This window comes from Aethalodelphis obliquidens, unplaced genomic scaffold (assembly GCF_003676395.1).
Source record: "Aethalodelphis obliquidens isolate GAN/ISIS:26980383/991018 unplaced genomic scaffold, ASM367639v1 scaffold7, whole genome shotgun sequence".
Lineage (NCBI taxonomy): Eukaryota > Metazoa > Chordata > Mammalia > Artiodactyla > Delphinidae > Aethalodelphis > Aethalodelphis obliquidens.
In genome coordinates, this window is record NW_020837951.1 from 34,739,415 (window position 1) to 34,753,294 (window position 13,880).

General features: G+C 37.2%; 1 protein-coding gene across 2 annotated transcripts in view; it reads right to left on the minus strand.

Annotated features, from left to right (window-relative positions):
* Positions 1 to 1,139: 1,139 nt before the first annotated feature.
* DCAF10 (DDB1 and CUL4 associated factor 10) overlaps positions 1,140 to 13,880 on the minus strand; it is a 53,876-nt gene continuing 41,135 nt past the window's right edge. For both annotated transcript variants that reach the window (XM_027105455.1, XM_027105454.1), the window contains 4 exons: positions 8,458 to 8,660; positions 6,669 to 6,782; positions 4,193 to 4,338; positions 1,140 to 3,248 (listed from right to left, as the gene is read on the minus strand). In XM_027105455.1, coding sequence (XP_026961256.1) covers positions 2,880 to 3,248; positions 4,193 to 4,338; positions 6,669 to 6,782; positions 8,458 to 8,660 — 832 coding nt within the window. In that variant the 3' untranslated portion in view covers positions 1,140 to 2,879. The remainder of the gene's footprint in view (positions 3,249 to 4,192; positions 4,339 to 6,668; positions 6,783 to 8,457; positions 8,661 to 13,880) is intronic.

A 13,880-nucleotide genomic window follows, 5' to 3' on the forward strand; every position in this document is an offset into this window, starting at 1 on the left:
GTTAGGAACGGACTGTATGTGTGCCCTGCAGTTTATGGCGTTAATTCTAATGGAAATTGTCTATCTTGTAAATGTTCTTTTGTATGGTGCAGAAGATGAGCCAGCTCTGAAATAAACAACTTCCAGAGGGTGTTCAATAAGTAAATTAACAGGCCAGTTTACCATCCTTTACAAACTAAAGGGCAAAATGGTAGAGTAGTAAGCACAGGCTTGGAACTAAAACATTGAGTTTGAATCTCAGTGCTGCCACCCCATGCCAGCTCTGTGACTTATGTCAAATCAACCTTTCTGACCTTCCATTTCCCCCAAAGTACATTGGTGCTCATGCCACCTACCTTGCAGTTTTTGTGAGAGTTACTAGTAAAGTATCTACATTATTTGACCCATGATAGATATTCTTGAATCACGGACTGAAATTTATTAGAGTTGGGCAACATTTGGGCCCAGCATCTGACATGGAGCACTCTCCCAAGGAGATGCAATATATGGAAACTTCTTTTGATTATCAATACAACCTTTGTACTTAGTAGGTTTTTTTTTTTTTTTTTTTCCTGCGGTACGCGGGCCTCTCACTGCTGTGGCCTCTCCCGTTGCGGAGCACAGGCTCTGGACGCGCAGGTCCAGAGGCCATGGCTCACCGGCCTAGCCGCTCCGCGGCATGTGGGATCTTCCCAGACCGGGGCACGAACCCGTGTCCCCTGCATCGGCAGGCGGACTCTCAACCACTGCACCACCAGGGAAGCCCAGTAGCTTATTTTTAATATCAACATTAGGTGTTTTTGTCTCTTTATTTTCTCTTAAATATGTGTTTTTAAGAAAGTTTATGGCAAACCTGTGTTTTCACTGTGGGTACTTTTTTTGATGACTAAAACATTTCCAATTTTTTTTTAACATCCATGGTAAGAAAGATCTAATTTTTAAAATTTGTCCTACAGCCAACATTATCCAAGTGAGATGTACCCTCTGTACGTGCGTGAATGGCTGTCTGGCAGGTTCTACAAAAAGTGTCATTTTTATTCATGTATTTGGGTTGCTTAAACATTTCTATAAGATTTAAAACACTTTTCTTCTTATGGCTGGAATTCTCAGCATTGATACTCCCATGCCTTCCTTTTTCAATCTACTGGCCAGTTTAAAGGTATTCACAATAATACAACTTAAAGACAAAAGAAGTGTTCATAAGTCATTGTTTTAACAGCCAGCATAATACAGTAGAAATGGCCCTGAGCAAGGAATTAAGAGACTTGAATTCAAGTCCTGGCTCTGCCACTAATTTTGCAGGATGACTTTAGGCAAGTCACTTAACTTCTCTCATTCATCTAATAACGAGATTGAGTCCATTTTAAGTTACTTTCTACCTCTAAAATTGCTTTTATTTGCTTATTTTTTTAATAATCAAAACACCTTCTGGGAGTTGTGTTAAGCACCTGATGGGTACAGAAATATTTACTGATGTTTAAGGTAGTAATATTTGAAGCTGTGATCCAGGAACCACCTGAATACAGATTACTTGGGGTTCGTGTTAAAAATACAGATTCCTGTCCTCTCCCTGGCTGAATCAGAACCTCCTAAGGTGAGGGCCAGGTTTCTCTATTTTTCACAAGCTCCCCAGTGATTATAATGCACCCTAATGTTTGAGAACCACTGGCCTAAGAGAATGTGTTCTAAGAGGGAAAAAGCTAGCATGTGGCTCAAATTACTCCAGCCTCTGGCAAATCTCTTCTCAGGACAGTCCCATTCCAAGTGGAGGAGACTAGAAAAAAGCTGCTTACTTCAGCAGAGTAGTCAGCCTTATGCCTGGCCCCTGCGTGATGCTTTGTACTTGCTGTGTTCCATAACAAAACACAACAAAAGGTCTTAGTCATGACACCCAAGTCACGGACCACCACAGTTATGACAACAGCTTGAAGACAATCACAGTTCTCCCTTCATAAATGGTAAGAGAGTTAAGCTCAAGGAAAATGAGAAAAACACAACGTTTTTACTCTCGATTTTCCCTCCACCTGTCATCCTCTGTGATTTAAATAATCTGGCAGAGGAAACAGAAAATCTAAGCCACATTGTTCTCATCACTCTGTGGCCAGATAGAAAGTATAATCTAATAAATAAATCCTCTTCTATACAATAGAAATGACCAAAGCCCATTCCTTCTCTTTTCCTTTCTAATGCTGTTGACAGGAACAAAATACCAAGTAAGGACACATGCTACAGATTTAAAAGTTCATACAAATAAACTACAAAGAGAGGTGGTAATTTTTTTTCTAGAATTTCACAACAAAATCCCTCTCACAGTGAAAAATATGTATAATTTTAACAGGAAACTTAAAAGACATTTTGCTGCAAAACTATAACATTTGTAAGAATAATGCCATTATCTGTGCTCATTATAGAGAAACAACAGCAACTTTAAAAGGCCAAGTATACTGATAAGATGAAATTTCTTTTCAACCAGTATGCCAACATCAAACTTCTAGGTTTTATTCAACACTAGCATCACGAGTTTCTCCTAATCCAACCAAAACTCCTGCCAAATGTCCACAAAATTCATACCAAAATCGAAAAACAGAAAAGAGAATTAAAAGAAAGAAACTTGACAAGAGCTACCATGCAAAACAACCAGCAGAACTGGAGTTCAGTGGCACAGATCAGCAGGAGCCTAGGAATGCTGCAAAAGATGGTGCTGCCTGGAGTCTAACTTGGCGATGCCCCTGTGATGCTGGACGACCAAGTACTCAGGTCACAGGTGTGTTCATGGACCCGTAAGAACTAGGATCTTGACCCAAACTTTTAAGATCTTCTAAAAAGAAAATACTTCACCTAAATTGAAGTAATATATAATTCAAACACCAGAAGAGTTCCTTATTTGATGTAAGTTGTGCCTAAAACTTTGGCTGATACAAAGAAACCCGTCCACTAAGGCACCCGGAGGCGATCTGACAATGTGTTGGAGAGAACTTTGTCGTCAGTACCACATCATTATGAGAGTACAGAGAACGGATCACCCGCAGGGGACTGGCTTCTTTGGGCAAACAGTCAATAAGTTCACTGCACTGTTTGTCAAATCCCAACAAGCGAATCCCATAGCCATGTGGGGAAGAAATCATTCGCCCATCAGGGCTGAAGCAAAGTTCTTTGATATAACCCCTGCCTACGTTGGCTTCTTCAATGTAATGAGTCAGTCGTAGAGAACAGCGAGGTGAGACTGGTCGCACGGGGGCTCCTTCTTGGAATTCATAGACACAAGTCCACTAGAGGGAGAGAAGAGAGACAAATCATAGAGCCTCATAAATGGAGTATAACCTTTAAAAATTGTGAATAACTATACTGTCACCTGTAACTTATATAATATTGTACAGCAACTATACTTCAACTAATTAAAAAACAAAAAGTTACAGAGTCCCAAACAGTGCTACAGATAATCTTTTTTTTAAAAAAAAAAAAAAAAGCTCCACAGAATGCCAAAGCTACAGAATTGTTCCAAGAAATCATTCAGATGAATGCTACCCCTCTCCCAACTAACAAAACTTGCAGGTCCCGTACTGTCTTATCTACATTCATATCAAGGTTTTTCTGTACTATGACACTTTAAAGCCTTTTATTCCCTGAGGCCACTGTGACTTCTGAAGTAATAATTCCCTTTTCAAGAATTCCTGTTACTCAAGAGAGTAACAAGAATCTTGATATTTTAGGGCTAAGACATCTAAGCCCTAGAGTACCTCTCCTCCTACACACTTCAAAGACTCTTCTCTCCTGTTAGCTGTGGCTTCTAGAGGTAGTGACTAGCTAGCTAGCTCTGGAAAGACTCCTGCTTTCCAGAGTAAGGAGAATCATAAGCTCATATAGGATCTTTTCCCCTAGTTATCAGTTCAGTCCCTTCCTTTCCCAAAGCTTTCCCTGGTTTTTAAAAAGAGAAAATCATAATACTCCATTGGCTTATAGCAAAACCTCCCATTTAGCCAGCTTAGCTCAGTCCTATGTTTACTATATAAGGGTTTTTTCACATTGAGATGAAGGAGGCAAGAATTAAGCTGGGCTCAATCTGAGCTGATGACTCCTTTAAAGTACTTCCTGCTTGCCACACACAGGCCAGAGAGGAGGAAGGATTTTGAAGGGATAAAGACACCGTGAGCACACATGGCAACGGCAGTTTGTTCAGTCAGCCCCATTGAAGGTGGAGTGCTGCTGCCCATACCTCCTGATCATCAGTGTTGCTTGAGCACCGAAGAAGAGTGGCCCAGCCTTTTGGGTGCAGCTGTAACGATGTGATGCAATTTCCACGGTCTCTCTCACCAGGAACTTCAGGGGTTAAGACTTCAAGACTGTTTCGTGGTGAAATTCCTGAGATATAAGAAAATTAGGATGTGGAATTTGTATTATCAAAGGACTAAGGTAGCTCATCAAAGCTTTGATTTCTGGCAGCCACCCTCATGCCTTTATTCTTTCATCTGCCCCTTATGCTACCACATATAAAAAACCATGGTGCCCTTCAACGTATGGGGTATGTGTCTTTGGGGTGGGTATGGGGGAAGGGGTATGACAGAACTAAAGAATCTAAGTTCCTGCAGCAGGAATCAACAATAACCTAACGCTAAGGCGTTAAAGCTGACTAGGAATCCTTTTGATTTGGATCTACATCTCAAGTTATGTGACATGAAAGGAATCTGGAAAAGTAAAAGACAACAATTCTCATCTCAGAGGACCTGATGCTCTCTAGTCCAGAGAAGGAAATACCTGGAAGCCGTGAGGACTGCCTTTATATAGATGAAAGATGTGTGCAAGGAGCAGGACTTATGGCCCCCAAGGACAGTGCTATAAACAACAAATCAATGTATAATTTTGGAGGTAAGAGAGGACAACTCACACAGGACATGTCAAAACAAGGGGTGGGAGATACTGCCAACTGTACATATTCCTGGTACTCTGCTATGGCCCATCATTTCTTTCTACCTGGCCCCCAATGAAATTGACTGCTGTAGTGAGCCATTGTTACAAATGGGAGTATGTCATATCCCTCAAGTATGTGGAGAACCACTTTCATACACATTGTAAGGAAGCAGCTTAGAAATTTATTATCAAGAGAAATATTTCAGCACTTCTCTGCCTATAGGAGTTGCTTTAAAGATAATGAGCTGCCTCTGTCAGACCCTTCGTGAATTATTTCGCACTTAGATGTGCTATCTTCTTTTAAAAGCTTCCCTTAAGATTACTGCAGCATTGACAGAAACCTGTGACGATCTAAATTACATTCTCACAACCAAATTATACCTAAAGAATTATTTCACATGTGATTGAACCTTAACAACAATTTTAGAAAAAAAACGAACCCTATTTCAAGAATTTTGAAAATCTATAACAAAAGCAGAAAAGAAACCCATTCTGAATAAGTAAGCAGTAGTTTTTGAGCTCTGCTCCTTGGAGGTTGCTCAAGAGCTGGCAAAAGGGGGGGGGAAACCATACAGGGCCAGGGTGGAGATGGGGTAGGGAAGACTGGAGGGTCAAGGGCCTCCTTAATTTTACTTGAACCAAAGTTACTTCACTTTTATTTGTGCTACATCCCTAAGAATCCACAGGAGAAATGTTACATATGTGGGCATAAATCTCTAAGAGGAGGAATATTTAACCTTAAAATGAGACATCATAGTCTTCAACATCCAGAGGACAGGATGGTGGATAGTCTATAGGTTTAGGTTAGGAAGGTCTCTCAAACCATTCTTGGAAGTAGTCAGGCAAAGTAATCAAGAATGCATTTATTGAGCACTTACCAGATGAGGCCACCCAGGGAAAACACTAATTATAAGTCTAAGTATAGTCCTGCCTCTAAATATCTAGGTAGGAGATATGCTTATTTCCAAAAGGTGACCCAAAATTACAAAAATATATATATCTGGCCATCAGTCCATCAAGAGGAGAACAAAAAGTGCTGTAAGAGCTTAGATGTGAATTAGTACGGAGAGGGATGATGAGTGAAATTTGCATAGGTAGAAAGCATTTCAATTAAGGGGTGGATAGAACAGACTGAGCAGCTAGTTCTCCCAGATTGGCTGGGGAAAAACTGGCAAAAGTAGAGTGGGGCCAGATTATAGCTCTTTATCCCACAACCCCTCTGAGGCTGCCAGACATTGCTGAGATAAGGAAATGGCAAAGCAAAAAGCCTGCTGGGCTGGAACCAGGCAACTTGCACAAGCACCTGATAAACTCATCCCTTTATATTTACATAGCACTATCACATGCATAGTCTCATTTAATTTCTATAACAACCTTGATTGGAGTCTATATTTCCCAACTATTCCCTCTCCAAACTAGACCAAACTTAATCCAGAAAATAAAACTAAAGTTCAAATTCCAACAAAAATGTAAGCCCAAGATACTCAACCCTAGAGACTGGTTAGCTTTTTGGGGTTTTGTTTGTTTGTTTTTTTGGCCACACTGTGTGGCATGTGGGATCTTAGTTCCCCAACCAGGGATTGAACCCATGCCCCCTGCAGTGGAAGTCCTGAGTCCTAACCACTAGACTGCCAGGGAATTCCCTGGTTAGCTTTTTGAAAATTACTGAGGAGCAAGGAATAGCCTCATCTCTATTGGCTTTTATTTTTAAGGATTAAAATCAAACCAAAAAAAGCTATTTTAGAATCTGTATTCAAGATTATGAAATCCAACTTTTGACCTACCTTCTCTTTGTGAGGCTCGTGACATGTGTTTCTCAGAAGATGAATTAGAATCACTATGATGAGAAGGTGAACCAGAAACTCTAGGACCGGATGAACTCGACAAAGTGGTAAGATCTTGAAAATACAAAAACGTTCCGACAGTAAAGCTAGCAAAACTCTGGTAGTGTCTCTTAACTTTTTAATCATCTACTTGAACCATATTGTTAAAGTTCACCTGAAACACGGCAAGTACATATCCACCTAAAAGTGGCCTATAAAAAAGACTGAGGTGGGCAAGATAGCTCTTTGGAATGTCCAATCTAAGGCCTAGTCCCTTTCTAAAACCCTTTTTACATCAATGACTTCCTTAAGTGAAATAAAAATGAAAAACCAAATAAACATAGGAACATCTTAGGTTTCCCATCATTTCTGTAGTGAAATGGAACAAGAAAATTCAGCAAGAATGAAAACTGAGCTGTTCGGCCTGTTGTTTTATGTTAGAATGGCATCCAAACAGGTCCATTACCGAGAACATGAACAGATCCTTCTTAAAGCATACCAACAACTTCTATCATCAGTACTGAAATTATGTGAATACCATCTTTGAAATGCAATACAAACTTAACATTGAAATCTGGGAAAATAAAATGAATATCAGATAGGTGAGTCTGACGTATCTCTCCAAATAGCAGTCTCTATTTCACACTTTTCTTGTGGCCGCACATTTCTGTGGGGACTTCTTATTAATCTAATTTCTTTGGATGGTATTAAGTATCAGAATTACCTTTAGAAGACAGAAAACCTTCCTGGTTTTTAAGCAAAACATGCCAATTTAGACCTTCTAAATCACTACTTCTCACTAAGCTCACTAAGCTAAAGTTGATTATTAATGTTTAACCTAAAAATTTGAAATGAAAAGGACTGTACTTGCATATTAATGAAATCCCTTGCTTGCAAATAAGTTGGTAAAACTTAAATTTCTACTTTTAGCAGTGAAATTAGGCAACTGCAATACAATGAGCCCTGCACATTCCCAAAGGAGTCTTCAGAAGTGGCCCTGTGCATAGAGAAAGATTCCAACCATTTGAAGTTGATTTTAAACAACAATTTATGAACGTTATATTTTCCAAATGCTTAAGTATTTTTTTTCTGAGTTCTTGTTCATAAACACAATATTATAACTAATGAGTATGTTCCTATATCAGCCCTCTTCTTCCTAAAGGTAGATATAATATAGTCTCTATCATGTAATGTAGTACAGAGTTTTCCTGAGCCCCCATTTTGCTTAAGTCCAATGGAATTGGCAACAGGAAAAGGAACAGGGCTTTAGCAAGAGGATGTTTATAGGTCATGAGATAAGATGGCACCAACTACCTGTGTCTGGACATCTGAAAGTCTAGGATGAAATACAGACTTAAAATTAAAACTCTATATTGACTATAACTTAACAGCTCTGCTGGGTTCCAGAAGAACTTAAAAAAGATTGACAGTAATTTGGGCCATCACTAATTTTTGAGATAATGGTGATCTACAAATACTGATGAAGACTTTCTGGCTAGCAGAGGGCTAAAAAAATTTTTTTTAGAGTTAGAAGTTATTCTTCCTATATCATTTGTGAGACAGAGGCACAAATTAAAACTATGTCAGAGATACATGTAGATCATTATACTTCCTTACTGAGCTTTCCAAAGAATATCTTTTAACTTTCTTCCCTTCTTTCTGCTGTCATTCTCAGAATAGAAACATATACCATCCCCATGTCTGAGATTACTTAGAAAAAACTTTCTTTAATCAAAAAAGGAAAGCTTACCTGAACTTGATGTTGTTCTTCTTGCTCTCAGAATGGGATAGCTGCCTACTTCTAAAGACTTGGTTAAGTCAAGATCATGCAAAATCAAGAGATATCCAGAGGACGTTGAGATCAACATTTTGGAACAATCTGGTGTTAATCTCATTCTCATGAGAAAACGTGTGTGAAAGAATTTCTTATGTGGACACCCATCTTCTGTACACCTACAAAAGAAATCAAACCAACAAAACCTAGAGTTATCATAAATATAAGCATTCAGTGATAGTCATATTTTTGCCCTTCAAACTAGAATTTACACTTGATGTACACTCAGACTTATACATACGAAAAATTTTTGCTCACCATTCCTTCTTCCATCTCTAACTTTTTTTTAAAGATTATTAGTTCTTTCTGAAGTATATTAAATAAAATTTTGTTGAGATAAACTCTCACTTTTTATAGTTCTGAAAATCTTTATTTCACTCTTTGATTAAAGGTTTAGCTGAGCCTATAACTTTAGGTTGATAGTTATTTCTTTCTGAATATTGAGGATAATATTCCAGTGAGTTCTGCCTTCTATTGTTGCTATTTTTAAGTCTACTATCAGTCGAATTGTTACTTTGGATAATTTTTTTTCCTTTGGTTGATCTTCTCGTTGTTTTGGAGTATTGCAGTTTCACTATGACGTGTAAATTTGGATTTCTTTTCATATATCTTCATTGGGATTCATTTGACTTTCTAAATCTTAAGATTCATATTGTTTATATATTATGGAAAATTTTCCATCATTATTCCAATATTGCCTCTCACCTATTTTCTCTATTCTTTTGGAGCTCTAGATAGATATCTGAAACATTCCCATTTGACTCTCCTTGTCTAATAACTGCTCTTTCATGTTTTCTATCTCCTCATTTGCATATGTTGCCATCTTGGTTTTTCAATATCTTTCTTAACCTGTTTTTTAAGCTGTGTCTGCTACTTGTTTTTATAGACTTCAATAGTTCTATTTCCTTACTTCTTTAAGTTCTATTTGGCTCTATTTCAAATCTGTATGACCTTTTGAATAGATTTTTATTCCTTGCCTATGTTTTTTAGTCCCCATTTTATTAACTATTTTTAAAACTGTGAACTTTGTCATCCCTACAGAAAAGTACATAAATAAGACATATGTAGAGTTTAAAGAAAAATGAACAGCTGTGATTCATCACCCATGTTAAGAGGTAGAACAATACCAGTACTTTAAAAGTCCCCTCTGTTCCTCTTTTCTGTAGCATCCTTCAGTCAGCATACAGTGCTTCAAGCATGCAATAACTTTTCTTATCTCTCTGAGGATATTTATAGGTTTTTAAAATTTTAAGTTTTCTTCTCCCTATGTAGTCTCTACTTTTTCCAAGATATCTCCCCATTTGTGTGAGTCTTTTCATAGAAACTTTTGTCAAATGTCTGATTATGTTTGGCTGTCTGCTCATAATTAAGAGTGGGGAACTAAAAAGCTGACTGGGAACTCTGAGTGCAAGGGTAGGCTTGAGCTTCACTAAATAGGGTGAAGCCATTTTTTGAGGAACTCCTAATGTCAGTACCTTTAGTTCATTAACGGAAAGAACTTGTGAGGATCTCTAAATTCAATATTCAGTGTGCATATGGTCACTTAATCCCCCTGATTTTGGTAAGGTACCCAAGCCTTCAACTGTGTCTTGGCATCCTTTAATACAGATATTCTCTATTTTACCTCTTTAGAGAATAAAATTCAAAATTCCTGCTGAAATGCGAGGAGGTAAATAGCCCAGCAGTATGGATTAAGGGAGGAGATATAAGTTCTTAAACATCTTTCATTTGAATCCTTATTTTAGCTACCCTTTCTGTTACAGAATACCGAGAGTTGCCAGTTACTGTGATTTTTGAGGATTTTGTATAAATATTCTTAAGTTCTTAACTTTTTCCCACTGCCAGTTTAGGATTCAGCTTTCTTGTACTTACTAGTAAGTAAGTTTAAGTGAGTTGCTGAGTCGGTTGCCACTCATCTTCCTGCCTTCCAGATTTTAAAACTTTATTGTCATTCCTTCCTTTCCTATTTCCCCATCTTATGAGTTTATACCCTTCATTTTAAAATTTGCTTATATTTAATTTTAGAGGAATCTTTTCATCCATAGATTCTATTTAGGTCTTACAATAACTTAAATGAAATTTTAGTTTTCTCCATAATAGTTATACAGATCTTCTGTTGCAATTTATTCCTGTGTACCAACTAAATTTTTTTAAGAACATTTATTTATTTATCTATTTATTTTATTTATTTATTTAATTTGGCTGTGCCACACGGCATGCATGATCTTAGTTCCCCCACCAGGGATCGAACCTGTGCCCCCTGCAGTGGAGTCATGGAGTCTTAACCACTGGACCACCAGGGGAGTCCCCAACTAAATTTTTTAATTACTAAAAACTATGTACTTAAAAAAAATTTAAATTGTTTGTAGTGATGTATAGGAACACTACTGATTTTTACATTTTGATCTTATATCTAACAACCTTAGTTAACGCTAATTAATTCTGGTAATCTGTCAGTAGAATTTCTAGAGTTTTCTATATAGACCCTGGGTGTCTAAAAACTGTGGCCTATGGGCAAAATCTGGATACTGCCTGTTTTTATATAAAAAGTTTGTTGGAACATAGCCATACCCATTCATGCATTGTCTATGGCTGCTCAGAGAAAATATAACACACAAAGCCTAAAATATTTATTACACAGTCCTTTATAGAAAGTTTGCCAGCCCCTGATACAGATAATCGTATCATCTGAGAATGATATTGTTTCATTTTTTCCTTTCCAATCCTAATATATTCCAATCCTTGTTTTTTTTACTGCACCAACTAGGACCCTGCCTCCCTCCAACCCAAAACAATAGTGAACAGCAGTAGTAATAGCAAGCATGTTCTCCTTCCTGATTTTATAGAGAAAATGTCTAAAGTTTCACCATTTAAAAATGTGCTATAGGTTTTTAGTGCCTACTTTTGATCAGTTTCCTTCTATCTAGTCATCAATACAATCCAATTTTAGAACATTTTCATCACTCTAAAAAATCACTCTTGCCCATTAGCAGTCATTCCCTTTCCTACTCCCAGCCACAGATAACCACTAATCTACTTCCTGCCTATTGCTGACATTTCATATAAATAGAATCATACAATAAGGTGTCTTTTGGTTTGGCTTTTTCACTTAACTTTTTTGAGGTTCAGCCATATTGTAGCACGTAATAGTACTTTGTTCCTTCTCAGTACCACATAGTATTCTATTGTATCGATATACCACATCTTGTTCATCCTTTTACCAGTTGATAAGTATTTAGATTGGTTCTATTTTTTTGCTATTATGAATAACACTATTATAAGCATTCTTTGTGTGGACATATATATTCATTTCTCTTGGGTAGATATCTAGAAGTGGAATTGCTGGGTCATATGGCAACTCTGTGTTTAACATTTTAAGAAGCTGTCAAACTGCTTTCTAAAATGGCTGTACCATTTTATATTCCTACCAGCAATATATGAAGTTCCAGTTTCTCCATATTCTTGCCAATATTTGTTGCTGTCTTTTTTGTTAAAGCCATCTTATTAGATGTGAAGTGGTATCTCATTTTGGTTTTAATTTGCATTTCCCTTAAGACTAATGATGTCAAACATCTTTTCAGGTGCTTATTAATCATTTGTGTATCACCCTTGGTGAAATGTCTATGTCAGTATCTCGCCCATTTTTAAATTGGGTTATCTGAATACATATAAATGAGTTAGAAGAATTCTTTATCTATTCTGGGCACAAATCCTTTAGCAGATGTGATTTACAAATATCATATCCCATCCTGTAGTTTTTCTTTTCACTTTCATTTGTTGAACAGACTATCCTTTCCTGAACTACTGAATTACTTTAGTACCTTTATTGAAAATCAGCTGATCATAAACATAAGGGTTGATTTCTGGACTCAATTCTGTTCCCTTAATTTATATTAGACGTCTATCCTATGCCAGTACCACACTCTCTTGATTACTATGGCTTTGTAGAAATTTCTGAAATCAGGAAGTGTGAGTCTTCCAATTTGTCCAAAAAAAAAGGCAGCTGGAATTCTGATAGGGATTGACTTGAATCCATAGATTAATTTGGAGAGAATTGCCATCTTAATGATATTGAGTCTTCCAATCCATGAGCATGGAATGCTCCCTCCATTCGTTTATATCTTCTTACATTTCTTACAGCAACGTTTTAGTTTTCAGCGTACAAATCTTGTACTTCTTTTGTTAAATTCATTCCTAGGTATTTTATTGTTTTTTAATGCTATTAGTGGAATTTTTTCTTCATTTTTGGACTGTTCATTGCTTATGAATAGAAATACAATTGATTTTTATATATTAATCTAGTATATCTTATGACCTTGCTGAACTTATTAGTTCTAGTAGTTTTGTGAATTCAAGATTTTTTTTTTTTTTTTTTTTTTTTTTTTGGTTCGCGGGCCTCTCACTGTTGTGGCCTCTCCCGTTGCGGAGCACAGGCTCCGGACGCGCAGGCTCAGCAGCCACGGCTCACGGGCCTAGCCGCTCCGCGGCATGTGAGATCTTCCCGGACCGGGGCACGAACCCGTGTCCCCTGCATCGGCAGGCGGACTCTCAACCACTGCGCCACCAGGGAAGCCCCAAGAGTTTTGATATATAAAATCATATCTTCTACATATGAAGATAGTTTTACTTCTTTCCAATCTACATGCCTGTTATTTTTCTTGTCTGTACTTCCAGTGCAGTTGTACTTCCAATACAGTGTTGTATAAAAGTGATGAGAGCAGACATCCTTGCCTTGTTCCCAGTCTTAGGGGGAATGTATTTAGTCTTTCAACATTAGGTATGATTTTAGCTGTAGGTTTTTCATAGCTGTCCTTTATCAGGTTGAGGAAGTTCCCTATTATTCCTAGTTTTATCACAAATGGGTGTTGGATTTTGTCAAGTGCTTTTTCTGACTTTATTGAGATGATCATATATATGGGCTTTGACCTTTATTAATGTGATGTATTACATTGATTTTTAGATGTTAAACCAACCCTATCTATATTCCTGGAATAAATTCCACTTGGTTGTGACATATAATCCTTTATATATCTTGCTAGGTTTGATTTGCTAATATTTTGTTGAGGACTTTTATCAAATTTTTGGGAGAGGGATATTGGTCTGTCGTTTTCTATTCTTAATGATGTTTGTCTGGTTTGGTATCAGATTAATACTAGCCTCATAAAATGAGTTGGGAAGTGCTCTCCCCTCCTCTATTTACTGTAAGAGTTTGTGAAGGATTAATATTATTTATTCTGTAAATGTTTGGTAAAATTCACCAGTGAAGCGTTTTGGACCTGAGCTTTTCATTGTGGGAAGATTTTAAAATTCAATTTTTTTTTTTTTTTTTTTTTTTTTTT